The sequence below is a fragment of the Perca flavescens genome, chromosome 5, assembly GCF_004354835.1.
Source record: "Perca flavescens isolate YP-PL-M2 chromosome 5, PFLA_1.0, whole genome shotgun sequence".
Taxonomy (NCBI): Eukaryota; Metazoa; Chordata; class Actinopteri; order Perciformes; family Percidae; genus Perca; species Perca flavescens.
In genome coordinates, this window is record NC_041335.1 from 26634722 (window position 1) to 26650840 (window position 16119).

The following is a 16119-nucleotide window of genomic DNA, read 5'->3' on the forward strand; positions in this document are numbered from 1 at the left end:
GGGCACTTGCAGAGCGCAGTCCTTGCCCCATCTCGCAATATTAACAAAAGTGAAAAATAACTTGTGTATCTACGCCCTGATTTGGATCCGCTCCAAAATTCCTGCTTGGCCCATGCTACACCCTTCCACAAACTGTCATGAAAATTGGGCTAGTAGTTATTCCGTTATCCTGCTGACAGACAAACAAACAAACAACGGACAAACCAAACTGAAAACACAACCTCCTTGGCGCAGGTAATAACTTGGTAAACTGTAATATAGTGCCAACAGGAAGAAACTGCGGATTGAAGAATGTTTTCTTTTAAAGAAACTTTTTCTTTCTCTTTCTCTCTCTCTGTAGGACACAGAGGTGGTGAACACAGCCATTCTTACGGGTCGGCGCGTCGCAGTGCCTATCAAACTGGTTACCGTGGAAACCGACGGGCAAGTGAGGGAGGTGGACGACTTGGTCACCTGCAGCTCGACAGACGTGGACGTGGTCAAGGTACACACAGAGAGATACGTATATAAGAATTATAAATTAATTTGAAACACACAACTGTCGATAATCTGATTCACACACGCATATTCAAAAACACAAATTCCGGCATTGCATTTTGAGGTAAGATAGTAAAGTAAACCAGTTGATATTTTGCTTTGTGATTGAACATGGGCTAAAATATAAGATTGGCTCAAGCTATTTTAAAGAATATCTTAAGTCATGGTCTATCAGGTAAGTTAAATGTGGATTAAAAAATCATTTCTCAAGAGTTTGAGAAATACAAATGTTTAAAGAATAGGGAAATCACAATAATGTGAGGAGGTAAACTTGGGGGTATTTTACACAGCAAGGGATCCATTTTGAATCATCATTATAATCTAAAATCTTGGAGGATTTGTGCTGTTCTCTAATTCGCTTTGTGCAACGGAGCATAATGAGACACTTATCACAGTGTGCAGGCCTTTTTTAAATCTCACTTTCCATTTACTGAATTTCGTATTAAAGTCTCAGAATTGCTGATATGTGGGGAACTTTGCACTTACTTGATCATAAAAAGCAATAGTTTCTTTTTTGTTCTGAAAGAGGGAACACAAGTAATTTACATTTGGTTCAGTGTTTTGGTAAAGTAAAGCAGAACTAATATAATACCATGAAAACATGCTAAACAGGTAAACAGATGTGTCCATTAGAGAAACTCCATAGATTGCTGAGTGATTACTAAACTACAGCTATAAGTCTTTAAATAGAGAAAATGGTTTGGTAAAGGTTGTTTTTGTTTCAGCTTCCAGACATAATAGAAAATAGTCTAGTAGCAGGTTGCATTAAAAATATGTATGCTATTCAGCTGATTAAAAGTGCCCTGTGAAGTTTACATGCAGTGTTACTGACCAAAACCCACTGTGTACATCCTTTAGGCCTAATAAAGATGTTCTATCCTTTGATTGATCTATATTTACTTGCTAGCAATCTTCCTCTCTTGCCTTTGTATGTTTGTCTTTCATGGCGAGCTACCTTGTGTATAACATCAATCATGCATATCCTCATCCATATGCCTGAGAACAAACGAAACAAATACCCACTCATGAAACTATTGCTCCAGAATGTAGTGGTCAAAAACTCCTCAGGATACTGTTATCTCCCAACGCAGCTTTCAGAAAGTGGAAGGGCATACATAGTCGAAGTATGACTGCTCAATCTACTGTTTACTTTAATTACATTTTGTCCTACCAGAAAATAACCACATAAACACCTGCGCTCTTGTGTTTATCGTACTTATTTGTGTTAAAAAATATAATATTTAAATTTCTAATTAAAACAAGCTTAAAGGTGCTGTGTGCATGGAACCCCAATTCCTAAAATGTGATGCATGTCATCACTATCCTGCTTTTCTTTTTGACTCTCTAATCAGTCCTTGCTGTCCGCTTAATCCCCTCGAGGTCACGGTCTTGCACTACGTCCCCCCTGGTTCCTCAGTGAAACGCACCTTGCTGTGACAGTTTCAATATGAAGCCAATTTCCTGGTACAAGCCAACAGGAGTGGTGCTGTTTAAGTAAAATCAATAGCAAAATAGTAAAAATGGAAGGAACTCATTCAGATAGATGTAGTGTAGTGCGTGCATGTGTGTGTGTGTGTGTGTGTGTGTGTGTGTGTGTGTGTGTGTGTGCATGTGTGTGTGTGTGCATGTGTGTGTGCTTGCGTGCCTGTCCTTGTGAGCATACATGTGAGTGAAACAAGTAGACAAGGAAAGTAAAGAGTTCTTGTGAGGGATGACCATATCGTGCTCTTTATAGACAACAAGCATACGAATACCGAGATGCCTCTATGGAGACAGCATAACATGTAGATAATACCAGATCTTAAGCTTAACGTTAAAACAATAAACAATCTAAAGCAGCATTTAGAGAAACCCCAAAGCAAAGTTTTGTCTCAACAAATTCACCTGATTTTGACCGCTGGAGTATTTTTGACTCTGTTAACTCAGAGTTAGACTAACTTTAATACTTACCAGGATCTCCAGTCATTTCTATTACTTTACTTCAGACTCTCTTGCTGAACAAGTGAAGTCATACAACTACCCATGAGTGCTACATTTTCTTTTTTTTTTATGAAACTGAAATATGTTGAACTTTTTGTCTCATTTCTTAGCTACTGATCAAACCCTTTCCATCCATTCTGTATGCAGTCATGGAGCCTTCATATATAGTATACTAGTAAATCTTCATTTCCTCTGCAAACCAGGGAATTTAGTTGCATGGGTGGACACAGACTTTACAAGCATTCATAGGAAACTGCTATCCTACCCTGCTGAACTGTGAGCATCAACCCTGCTTTATATCATTGAAGCATGGACCCACGTTTTCAGGATAAAGAAAAGATCCACTGAATTACTTCAACATCCCACAAATCTAATTACACATTTTATTGATATATACTGTATACAATGTACATTTTGGGTAAAGCAAGGCAATAGCAGACAGGCTTAGTAAAATAATACAGAGGCCCTTCTCACCAACTAAAAAAAAAGGCGCTTTAAACAACAGCAGCTATTGAATAAAAACACATTTTCAAATCTCTGCTGCTGATGTTTTATTTATGATGTACAGAAAGTGTCAAATGGGAAAAGCTAAATCAACCAATTTAGATCAATTTTAGTACAGGGCGCCAATACAATGACAGTCACTGTTATAACACGGCACAGAGGAGACACTATAAGCAGTTTAGCAACCTCCTCTTTTGTGCTGAGTGTGTTTGTTTGTGTGGAAAAGAGTGTGTATGTATGATTGAGTGTTAGCAAACTGTTGTTTGTTGACATCTGATGAAAGCTATACCCTCTCTTGTATTCCTTTACACACACACACACACACACACACACACACACACACACAGAAAGCTTTAACACAGACAGCTGTTTGACAATGGAACCCATAGGGTACAGCTTCAGGTAGCTGTAGCTGTCAGTGAGTCACTATGACAGCTGTAAAGTGCAATCCAGAAAACCTACGCAGCATACACAGAGGACTATCTCGCCCTGACCTGAGGCTCTGAAGCAGTGCTTCCACATACAAAATGTGTATCTCTTGGCAGGCCTAAACTGCTACAGGTCCCTAACTAATAGCACAACAAAATACTAAGCTGTCCATTTAGATGTGCATGATTTAATGCCAGTCTCCCATTATTTACATCATACATTGGCTTTTTCATAGGTCCAGTTCATGCTAAATATAAATTAGTTATATGATAATTTTCTGACTTTACATTTTGTAAAGATTGTTTGTGTGCAGTGACTCTGGCACACCTAATTTACACCAACAAGTCCTTGATATTACATGAACAACACACTTCTTTGTTTGTCTGATGGCCTATACAGCAGCCTTCTGACTGGTTTCAATATTACACTAAGTCAACTCAACTTTATATATATCACACTTTACACACAACCCAGTGGATCAAAAGTGCTTATACAGCCCAGAGAGAAAAACAGAAAAAAGAAAAGAATCAGAATCCAGTTTATTGCTAAGTAGGTTTTCACATACAATGAATTTGCTTTGGTGTTTTGGTGCACAACATAAACAAGTAAGAGAAAATTAAATCAACAATGAAAGCAAGTGATGCAAAAAAAATCAAAAGACATAACTATAGAATGGAAGAAAATTAGAATAAAAATATTTTTTTAAAGTGCAATATAAATAGAGGAGACATACAAAAACAAAAAAAGTTTTTAAAAGATCACACAATAGAGAAAACGGTTACACTTTACTTGAAGTTTTCTACATAAGAGTGACATGACACTGTCATGAATGTGACATAAAACATAATAGACAAGTCATAAACATTTATGACATAACGCTTCTTTTAGCAAGTGTTGTTTGGTTTTGTCATGACAAGTTATGGTTATGGTTATGGTTAGGGTTATGGTTCATGTGTTCATGACAGTGTCATGTCACTCTTATGTAGAAAACTTCAAGTAAAGTGTTACCAAACAAATACCACCAAGTCCTCCAACTAAAGTTTGTCCATGATAAACAAAATCTTGAAATGTAGCCACTGAACATGGCAGCCTCTGAAATGCGGCAGTGCATTTATCTTTGAAGCTATGTCTCAGCAGAGCCACATAATACTGAATTTATAAGATACTTACCTCTATAGTAGCTTTTACAATTTGTTTATGGGTTCCAGATCGTTGCAATAATGAAAAGCATTAAGCCAGCAGAGGAAATAAATGGGTGAATCCAGCAAACACTGCAATTTCCTTCACATGTGTTTTAACTGTCACATTCCACTTTTATATTGCAGGTTTGTTGAGCAACTGCTCCACTTTGAATGCAGAATAAATTCCTGAGGGAAAAAAAACTGTTCCTCTGCTGTTGTAAGTTACAAGCAATAGTCTGAGGAAGATTAGAGTTCTCATTTGGATTCACATCGCATTCCATTAACCAACCTTTTGTTTAATTACTCATGGTGGATAAATGTTTGCAGGGGGAATTGCACAGTGCTTTACCCTTCCCTGCTAATGAACGTATGGATGGAATGACTAGCTAAGCCTGTCACTGGCTGTTGTGTACTACTGTAGATTTCACTGATGCAGCTTGTGTTGTTCAGTTTAGCCCATATATCCCTGACAACAACATAAGCAGCAGCGATGTACATAGATAATAACTTTCTCTCTTCTTCAGCCCTCCCCTCCCTCCCTCATCTCTCGTTCTCTGTCAGTGTAAACTATCTTGTTAAGGTCCTGCGAGATGCTGTCATTTGTGATGCGTGTATATGCATGTGCTGCTATTGTTGACAAAGCAGTATGTGTAGGTCAGTGGTGTCAAAGCTAGTAGGGGACAGATAGGGGGCAAGCACACACATACACACAAATTAGTACCATTATCGTGACCTCACGCAAGCCTTTCTCTGACAAAGCAAGGATGTAAGAGGAAGAGAGATGGGATGAGAAGATGATGAATGGATCGATGAGGAGAGGAGAGGAAATAAAATGAGAGATCTGGGAAGTAGGGGAAGTCGAAAGGATACAAGACTATGGATGAATGGGAGAGAAGGGAAATCAATGTAAAGGGATTTGGAGAGTAGGGTTGCTGATAACTTAAAAAAGCAAACACAAGACAATATCCCACTGTCTTAACACCAAGATCCCGTACCAGAAACAATTGACCCTTTGCTAAGCCAGGGTTGGCAGGTAACAGCTCTGGCCTGCTTGATTTTGGGAAGCACTCAAGTAGGGCTGTATTCAACCAAAGAAAATGTTGTTTGACTGGAATTCTACCTTCTCTTTAACCAATTGATTGGTCGATTTCTCTCTCAACTAAATTGTCCACCGTGCTCTAAATGGTAGCGTTGGGTGTTCATCACAGCAATTTTTCCTGAGGCCACAATACGTTTTAAATGCTTTTCAATGGGAGCGCAGCATATTCACATGATGCTATAAACGCCAGCAGTGTGACGAGGCACTGAGTGTCTACTGCGCTGAGGGCTGCGTGTTTGGAGTTTGTTTCTGGTTGCAGAGAGTTAAAAATGTTTTTTGTCTTTTGGTAACAAGCTGTGCTTGTCCCTGTCACTTTTTACCCAGCCATTCAATCACAGTGAACGATGTAGCACAAAGACCAGACGTCACATCCTACACCAAGTGCGAATAGTTCATATTTAAATAAAATATGTGAAATGCAAGAAAATGGGTGTGATGGCAGTTATGATCATAATTTACTATTGAAAAAACTTGAATGTTATGGTTTCTCTCAGTCAGTAATGTTATGGATGAAGAGTTATTTAACAAACAGGCAACAACTAGTCTTTTTTAATGGTAGCTACTCGGATGTTAGAGCGGTTAGCTGTGGAGTTCCCCAAGGGAGTTGTCTTGGGCCGCTGTTATACACTATTTTCACAAATGATTTATCACTTGTTTTAAATAAGGTCAGTATATCAATGTATGCAGATTCAACTATTTATATGTCTTCATCTACAATTCATGAGTTAAACACTATCCTATCACAAGAGCTGCAATCGGTGGTTGAATGGATAAAGGAAAATAAGCTAGTTCTTAATATTTCAAAGACGAAAGCATGATGTTCGGTTCACATTATACTCTTCATATTCAACCTGAGTTGAAACTTTGCATAAATGATGTGTCTGTTGAACAGGTCCATGAGACCAAACTTTTAGGAGTTATTTTAGATAGCAAATTATCATGGACTAAACATATAAATAACATGGTTGTTAAGATGGGAAGTGGTGTTTCTGTTGTTAAAAGATGTGCACCATATTTGTCACAAAGTTCAATCAAAGTAGTAGCTAAAGCTTTAATATTGTCTAATCTTGATTATTGTTCAGTGGTATGGTCTAATGTAACTCAAGAAAAAATAACTAAATTGCAAATGGTGCAAAATAGAGTCGCGAATATAGAGCTTAGGTGTGGATATCGGACAAATGTTGTTACAATGCACAAATGTTTAGGTTGGTTATTTGTAAGAAATAGATTATTCTATTTATTATGTGTTTTTGTTAGGAATATTCTTGTTAGAAAGAAACCATCTATTTTGTATAATAAATTACCTTTCAGTTTAGATATACACGACTATGCGACTAGACATGCCAAAAGCAAAGACTCATACTGTTAAACGCATGGTCATGTATAGAGTCACCTGAACAAATAACACAAGAAAGCAGTAAAAGGAGATTTAAAAGTTTAGTTAAAAAATATCTATTGTTTAAAGAAGTTGAGTAGATAAGGGAAACAACATTGGTTAAGGTTTAACAATATATGTATGTTTGTTCAATTGTGAGATATGTCCTGAGAGGATGAAAGACATGTTATAGTATGATAGTATGTGGATATACATGTCTTAAAAATGTGTTCAATCTAAAAGTAAGGAATGCCCAATGACTGCACTGGTGGAGCTGTCTATATGTCTGTCTTTGTCTTATGTGTGTGTATTTTGTTATTTTGGTCATGAAATTATAGTGTTTATAGTTTAGTTTTTGTTTTATAATTTTTTTTGTTTATGATGTTATGTGTATTTATTATTGCATGGCCACATTTTTAAGTGAGTTGTAAGGACCTCAGGAAGAATAGCACCTGCAAATGCAGGAGCTAATGACGATTCTAAATAAACAAATAAAAACGTACAAGTGCTAAACTACAACAATGGAGCAAGAGACATTAATACTGCTGGACCGTATATATCTGTCCTCTCTGCATACGAGCTTTAGCCTTCCCTTCATCCAGAGCAAGGCCCAAAGCAGGTACTCTACCTTGTGCCAACCATATGGTGCCGACCACCAAACATGCATGTATAGCCACCAACATTTTTACTTCCTCGAACATTCCGTATCATACAGTAGCAACCAGACTCAACAAAGGCATCTCAGCTGGAGCAGAAGACCGTCTGTCATTCACTATGTTTACATGCACATAATATTCTGTTTTTTGCCCTAATTCCGAAAAAGACTATATTCCGACTAAGCTGCTTACATGGCTAATGAAAGTGAGTATTCCACTAATATTCCCGTTTACATGTAGCCATGCAAAGCAGGATTTTTTTCATAGTTTACCAGCGGTGGGGGACTTGTTGGACGGGCCGCGGGAACACGGCGTCCCTCTTTCATTCCTTCAACCAGCTTCTCGAAAAAGTCGGCATAGCGATGTGTACAAATATATAAAAACCTGTTGATATCCAAGTCTTTGATAATGTCTAAAAGTAGCTGTGTTTCTCCTTCTTATCGGGTCTGTAGCTTTGCAAACTGTTGGCTGGTTGGTTTGTTTTCAGCAACCATAGCAAGCTGACCATAAGCCTGCAGTGAAAACCCTGATTGAGACGCATATTCCGAATGCGCTGTATACATGTTCAAACAATGCCTCTAAAACCCGAATAATAATAATCGGAAAATGCTATATTTGGAAAAAGGTCTTATTGCCGGAATATCCAACCGGAATATGCTGTTTACATGATCTGTATCATATTCGGAATAATAGTGGGATATTGGTGTGCATATAAACGTACTGCTTTACAGATGGGAAAAAATGCTTTAGTGGAAAGCTGACCATAGGAAAGTAATACAAGCAATTGCCCAACCAATGAGAATGTGGTTGTACAAGAGCATATCGACCAACCAATCGACCAACCGACCTGGAGACGTCAGCCCTACACTCAAGGAACCACAGCCAATGTTATTCAAGATAGAGTCACATTTTCTATTGTAACGTTTAACATACTGTTTAAAAAAAAGAATGTCCGCTAAGCAGCCAAACAGGGTTATGTTAAAATGAAAAACAGTATCTTATCTTCTATTTTTCCATATCATACTTATAATACTAAACTACTCAACTACTCTGGACATACACATACTTTCTATTATAGTTGTTTCATATTAATGTTCACACAGACACACACAGAGATCATCTCACAGACGCGCGGTAATTGGTTAGTGTGGAGATTCCTTTAGTGATGTTGTCAGTAATTGAATTTGACAAAGAGGAAGACAAAAACACTCTGGTGATGAAGGAGGGTGTATGTGTATGTGTTTATGTTAGTGCGTGTGTGATGTGTGTGTGTGTGTGTGTGTGTGTGTGTGTGTGTGTGTGTGTGTGTGTGTGAGAATGCATGTTTATGGGAGATTTAGAGAGTGTGTTTCTGCATGTGTTAGGACAGATACAAAGCAGATTAAGAATTGATCTGTGTGGCATTTAATTAACCGGTCGCAGAGCTTGACACGCACCTACGTGACCCCACATGCAGACACACACACACACATTGCTCTGTCCTTGGAAAGGCGCTATATGTTTATACTAACAGTATCCTCGACGTTCCACTTCCGGGATTGTTCCGTTGCTGAAGAAATTCTGCGGGATTTCAAGTTATCCGGATATCCAAAACAAGTTCCTTCCCGGGGCTATTTTTCAGATTAGCACCATGTCGGCTGTAATTGGTTTAAATAAATGCCAATAAACCAGAGCACGTTTTTCTCCCATCCCGGAATGCTGTGTGGACCCGCCAGACACCTCCTCCGCAGCGCCACGGTGGAGGAAGGTCTAGCAATCCAAGACCATCTCTGCGGCCACCTCGTGACTACGAGTCGCTCATCAGGATAGGGAAATCAACTCACCGGTCTCCTGCTGACTCTGCTAGCCTGGCCAGTAAAATTTATCAAATGTAAACATCAGATTAAACACAAAAAAAGTGAAGATGACCATCAGCTACGACCTATGGCTATGACCCCGACTGCGTGGACTAGCAAGACCATCTCTGCGTCCATCTCCATCTCTATATACGAGGGGCTACCGACGCAAGCGTAGGAATGGAACACCGACTGTGACCTTTCTGCTGGGCATCCTGCTACCAATGTGCAGGCGTCTGATGCTGAGCTGGGTGTAGCTTTGTGCCTCCGTGCCAGCGTCAGTTTCCAGCAGGATATCGGGAGCTGTAGTGTCCTTTTGCCGAGACTTGGCTCGATCATGGGGTGCCAATGCCATTCAACCGGGTGACTCTTATACTGTGATCTGACAGCCACATTCTGCTTTATGATGAGTCATGCACAAGTTCAAGGAGCTGATGGGATAACATTTCACTGGAATTATACCTTGTATGATTTCCTTTGACAAATAAAAATGTGATTGATTGTTTGATTGATTGATTGATTGAAACCTGTATCCACATTTGAAAGAGAAGTGATGGGCATTTTGCATTCACATTTACATTCTCTTTTTTATTAACACCCCTATTTAGATCACTATAATTAGCAGGTGGAGCTCACTGCTAGGCTCAGGGATGCTTCATTGCTTTGATGAAAAATTGATAAACACACTAACTGTTGCAGTTCTCAAACTTGTAACCATTTACCTCTGTCTGCAATTCTCTCCTCCTTCTGTACTGTGGAGTTTGTTATTTTGTGGCTTCAGTTGGGTTAAAGTTTGGGAATGAATGAAGTGTTACAGTTTTTTTGTGAATAGATTGGGTGGTTAAAGGAAGGGCTTCATCATAGTTTGAGGTAAGCGAACATCAATCAATTGGATGCAGGTTTCTGAAGGTCATGGAGCTATTTTTGTCGATGGAGGTGGTAGAGCACATCACATTTAAAAGACAGAGAAGGACATTTTTTAAAATAGAGCCTAAATGCTTTCACTGCTCTTGAATATAAAAGAGGAGGAGACAAGTGAGAGGAGAAAGAGGAGCCTGAATCCTGATGGCCACCAGGGGGCAGAGAGGCCATATAAGTCATTTAATCAATTAGTTTGTGATTAAATGTTTTCTGAATCTTTTTTCTTCTTCATTTGCATGTGCACTTGTACGTATTACACTGTGGGGACTGCTCACACAGTCCCATTGTGTAGACTCTCCATCTTCTGCCCTCACAATGTGTGCAGGTGCAAACCTGTGCAGTACGCTGGATAGACTTCCAATTAATATTGAAGACAGGAGTTGGCCATAAAGGTTTCCAGAGAGCAATTGTGAAATGAGTAAACATGTTCATTGATAGTGATTACAAATCAGAGAAAGATCTGCACTGAACCAAAGCTAGCCTTCTATAGGAATAAATTAGTACAGTAATAAGAAAACTGGATCCACAAAAGTATAACTTTCAAATAAACTCATTGTTTTATCATGCTAGCAATAAACAAAGTATCACCAGTAAAATAACAACACTGTGTCCCCATAGGAAGTACACGTATAACATAGCAATACATATCACATAAGTCAAAAATAAAATGATAAAGCCTAAAATCAGTGATGGCAGATTAAAGTTGCCAAGTAGGAGGAGACACTGGTCCTGGAAGTATTTTCCCCATTCTGAATTCCCATTTGTTTTTTTCTTATAATAAAAACATTCAATATTCCTCAACATACACAAACACTGGAGTCTCCTGGATAATTTAACAATCCTTATGTTATGGCCATTTTTATTTTAAACCCTTTGTTAGAATCGTGTTGTTTTTGCAACTTTGACATGTTAGACAGCTTGTAAATAGTACAGCACTCTCGAGGCATGGCCGCCATTGTTATCGAGAGGAACCTAGTCAGAGGTGTGAATCAAAGAGGTAATCAATGCAACATGCTTTGTCCTTGCAGTTAACACAGCACTATAGCTGCCAAATTCATCCAAAAGAATCCAAAGATAAAGCATAATCTTTAGCTTCCACTAACAGGATTTTAAGCTCTGTGATTGGATGTTTCATACCAGAATGCACCAGGGGAGTTGTACTTTACTTCTCACCATGTGTTTTTATGAACACAGGCTTGTAACTTAATTTTTGTTATTTAAACTGATATTTTCTAACACATTTGGAAATGTTTTGTACTGATTTCAAAGGAATCCCATACTCAATCAAGCAATGCTGCAAGTGTGAGTCTCTCGTCTATAAAGAAAATTAATGGAACTTTTACTTCCAAAGTTCAATATAGATCTTCCAACTTTAAGTTCTCTACCGTACCTGGAGATAAAAGGCTAGTTCCCACAAGGTTAGACATTCAATGCTTTTTTTGTAAAGGTTAGTATCATGCTTCAGTAAAGGCAAGGCTAATGGTTGGTGTTAGGCATGAAGCAATTATGAGTGAGGTAAGCCACCTAAGACTTTATGTGAGTCAGTACAACGTCCTCACAAGTGAAAGAAATGTATGTTTGTGTATGTGTGAGTGTTCAGTATGAAGGGCTGATAGTACTATCAAACTGTCTGAAGACATTAGGGAAGAAAATGACTTTTATAAGTTGAGCTAGCAAGTGAATGTTCCTTTAATATGACATGCTGCATAAAATGTAAAGTTAGGAAAAAGAAAACCATTTAAGAAAACGTATCAGGTTATTATCAGAGCCGATAAGGCTCATATGTTCTCCTTTTGCTGGCTTCTTTGAACTATATACACTAAAAGCAATCATTGGTGTCTTAGTCAGCACAGGTGAAATATCATATTTTGTTAGCGAATTAAAAAAACAAGATAAGCAGGTTTTGGTGACACCAAATCCCTCTTCTCCCTCTGGGGTTAACAAAACTGCTATTACCGCCATTTCTTCTGAGTTCATTTCCTGTTACTGCCAATTGTTGCTTGCACTATGAAACACCATTTATAATGTCAAGATGAGTCGTAAAGCAACTTCAAGCCTCAGGAGCAAATGTAACTAATCAAAATTAATTGAATCTAACTCAGAGCAATTATATGTTAAGGTTTCTCTGCTACAGTTTCTCTATCCCTTTCTATTAGCTGCACCCTTTTGTGTCACAGTGCCAGAATTGACTATAAACATTATATATACTGAGTGCTTGTTAGATGCTATATAACGTTCTGTTCTCTGGCAGTGAATATGAATTATGTCAATTGTGTCCCATTGTGTACTTACTCTTGGTCACTGTGGGAGTTGTCACTGTGTACATGTATTAAAGTCACAAGGACAATTTCCTGTACATTTATTGCTCCTGGCAAGAGTTTTAGTGCTTTGTGTTAAAGGTTTGGGGCTTCTGCCCGGCTTTTAATTTCAACATATCCCATAAATTAAAAAAATGAATAATTGTTGCTTGCTTAGTTTATTTACATTTAGTTTGCCAGTGCACACTCATGCAATGAATAAGCATCCGCTTTTGGCAAAAATAATTATTTTTTTAAGAAGGTCATCTATTCACCATCTTTAAAATCTTATGAATAAATGATAATTACAGTCACCTTGAGTTATTTATTTTAATTTGAATAGCCAAGCTTCAATTTAGTAGTCCTGTGTAATTCTCTGGGATGAGAATACAATATGCAATCACGCCATTGTGAGTTAATTTGGTAAAAGTGTCAACTAAGTGGTGCTTTTAATTGCTTTCTCATTAATCAACTAATCAAGTGAATCAAGTTTTCTATGCTTCTATTACAACCAAACAACCACTGATTGCTGCAAGACAGTAACAGCACAACTGTGAAATTTCAACAGTACAATGTCAAATATAATGAATCTGGCAAGGTGGGTTTTAGTGATTGAAAATCTAAGTTGTCACCAACGCTTTTTCAGTCAAGCGCTAGAAAAATGCTGGTTTGGAGCTTTTTGGCTGCTTCTCTATGTTTGAATCTGGCCTCTGACCCTCCTCTGGATAAGGAAGATAAAAAGATAATTCCCTTACAAGCATGAATATGTTTTCATATTGATGTCACAATTCTGAATGCTATACATCCATTTTTTTCCTGAGACTGTCCTGCCTTGAAAAACAACACCATAAGTTGTTTGTTTAAGCTGCAATTACGACCCATATTTATGTTTATAGTAGCGGCGCCCTCTAGTGGCTGTAGTGATTAAGAGGGTAGCAAAGCAGGTCGTAAACTGACAAAGTATAAAAGCACCTAACTCCATGTAAGAGGGAATGTTGGGGTGATGAATAGGTGAACAGCTTTTTGGGGGGCATTTCAGGCCTTTATTTCCGACAGGACAGCTTAGACTTGAGATGGGAGAGAGGGGGAATGACATGCAGCAAAGGGCCACAGGTCAGAGTTGCATCCGCGGCCACTGCGTCGAGGACTGAGCGTCTTTATATTGGCACACGCTCTACCGGGTGAGCTACCCAGGCACCTGTCCTGTTTGAAAATAAAAATAAATGGCTAGTTTTCTTTAATTTTATGAAAACAAATGGAACTACGTCATGTTCTGTGTCGCTTCATCACACACAACTGGAAGTGAAATAACGTCACAAGTGTACTGCATTTAACCCAAACCACGATATTTTCCATAATGAATTAAGTTGTTTTTGTGCCTCAACCTAAAACTAAACTGCGACCATTTTTGCAACGTTAACGACGTGTGAATTTATTAAACGTTTCAATGGGTTGTATTAGAGGGTAGGAATAAACAACCTTTATGGTCGTATGGTTTGAAGGACTTGTTGATTTTCCCAGAAGGGCGGAAAAATGCATGGTGACGAGGAGATCAAACTCAAGTCTGCTATCATTAGAAAACGTTTTTTTAAAACAGTAACATAATTCAAACCACAAATGATGTTGAAGGTATGAGGTTTCCTTAAGTGAATGGATTGATGAGGAGGAAATTAATTATGTGTGATTTAGAAGAGAAGAAGAGACAAAAAGAGGAGCAGGCAGAAAAGTAGAGGAGAGAAACTGGGACTGTCCAGGGGCCTTGGGTCATTTGAGAGCCTAGAAAAGAAATGAAAGGTAAAGTGGATTAAAGGCAGAGGTCTCACACACGCATATACACACACACACACACACACACACATTTATCTAAACCCACATTTTCCATTTAGCAGTAACAGGCTTAGGAAATAGCCAGCGATTTAAAGTGCACAACATCAGACCAGACCATTACCAACACCCAAAGACATATATCTGTGGGAGCTGCAACCTTGAAGGAGTCTAAAACTATTTTTTAGACCTCCAGTGATCCAGTTCTTATACAACGCAGAAAGAGATTTTGTTGTTAAATCAGCAAAGCCCTGAATGTTCCCCAGTGCATCCGCATAAAATGTTCCACAGACAAAACTTCCAGGTAGTGAGTGAAAAAAAACCACTTCACTCAAGGCTTTATAAAAAATTAAATGCATCAGTGTCACTTAATTGATCAAGTTTGCTGATGACCAGAGATGGCAGAAGTACTCACTTCCCATACTTAAGTAGAAGTACAGATACTTGTGTTAAAAAATACTCTGGTGAAAGTAGAAGTACTGATTTAACTTCTTTTCTCGAGTAAAAGTAACAAAATACAGGCTTGGAAATTTACTTAAAGTATAAAAGTAAAAGTAGCCTTGCGAATGACAACCATTTTGTATGCTAGCTGAGAAACTTCAGTGGACATGGAAAAAAGGCTGTTTATATGCCATTGCCTACATTTTAAATGGCTGTCTGCCAATAGGTTTAAAACATGTAGAGTTAGGAACTGGGACTCTAATAAGATTGTGACTGAGTAGCAAGATATGAATTCAATTGTGATTCTGTGAGAATTCAAACATGAGTCCTCTAACTTACGTCTGAGAGGTTTGAGACATAACGTTAACATTAGCCCAAAATGAAGTCGATTTGAGACAAGACCAAGTAACATTAACGTTAACTTAAGTGGTCTCGAAAACAAGAACTGCCTTGAGTAACGTTAATGTTACTACAGAACTGTTACACAATGAAGTTACTGAATTCATTTTTAATATAAAGCTATACATGCAGATATTGTATCAGCTAGTATTAGATTACACTCGCTAACCTTAACATTATTACTTAACTAAATGCTAGCGAACCAAGGCATCGTCATTGCTAGCAGGAGAACAAATGTAACTGAAGCATTAAAGTAAACTTAATAAAGTTACTGAAACAAACAACACATAGCAACAACAAAATGCATTTACCTTTATGTGTTTTTTTCAAATTCAATGGTAAATTCTTGAAAGCCAGCAGTTCGTAATGTTTCGGTTGGCACAATTTGCAGCACATTATAACAACGTACAGTATATTCCCATCCAATTAGATTAAATTTGGAATTGATGACGCAAAAAATAGTAGCTTCACTGAAATTATTTGAAACTAAAGTAAGAAGCCAATTTTGTAAAATGTAAGGAGTAGAAAGTACCGATATTCGTGTAAAAAATGTAAGGAGTAAAAGTAAAAAGTCTGCACATAAATAAATAGTAAAGTAAAAATATCTGAAAAATCTACTTGAGTATAGTAACAAAGTATTT

At 38.0% G+C, this 16119-nt stretch overlaps 1 protein-coding gene across 1 annotated transcript in view; it reads left to right on the plus strand.

Moving 5' to 3' along the window:
* The window catches only part of si:dkey-215k6.1 (transmembrane protein 132C), a 116803-nt gene that overhangs the window by 67594 nt on the left and 33090 nt on the right, over positions 1 to 16119 (plus strand). Inside the window, exon 3 of the mRNA XM_028578574.1 lies at positions 341 to 484. Coding sequence (XP_028434375.1) covers positions 341 to 484 — 144 coding nt within the window. The remainder of the gene's footprint in view (positions 1 to 340; positions 485 to 16119) is intronic.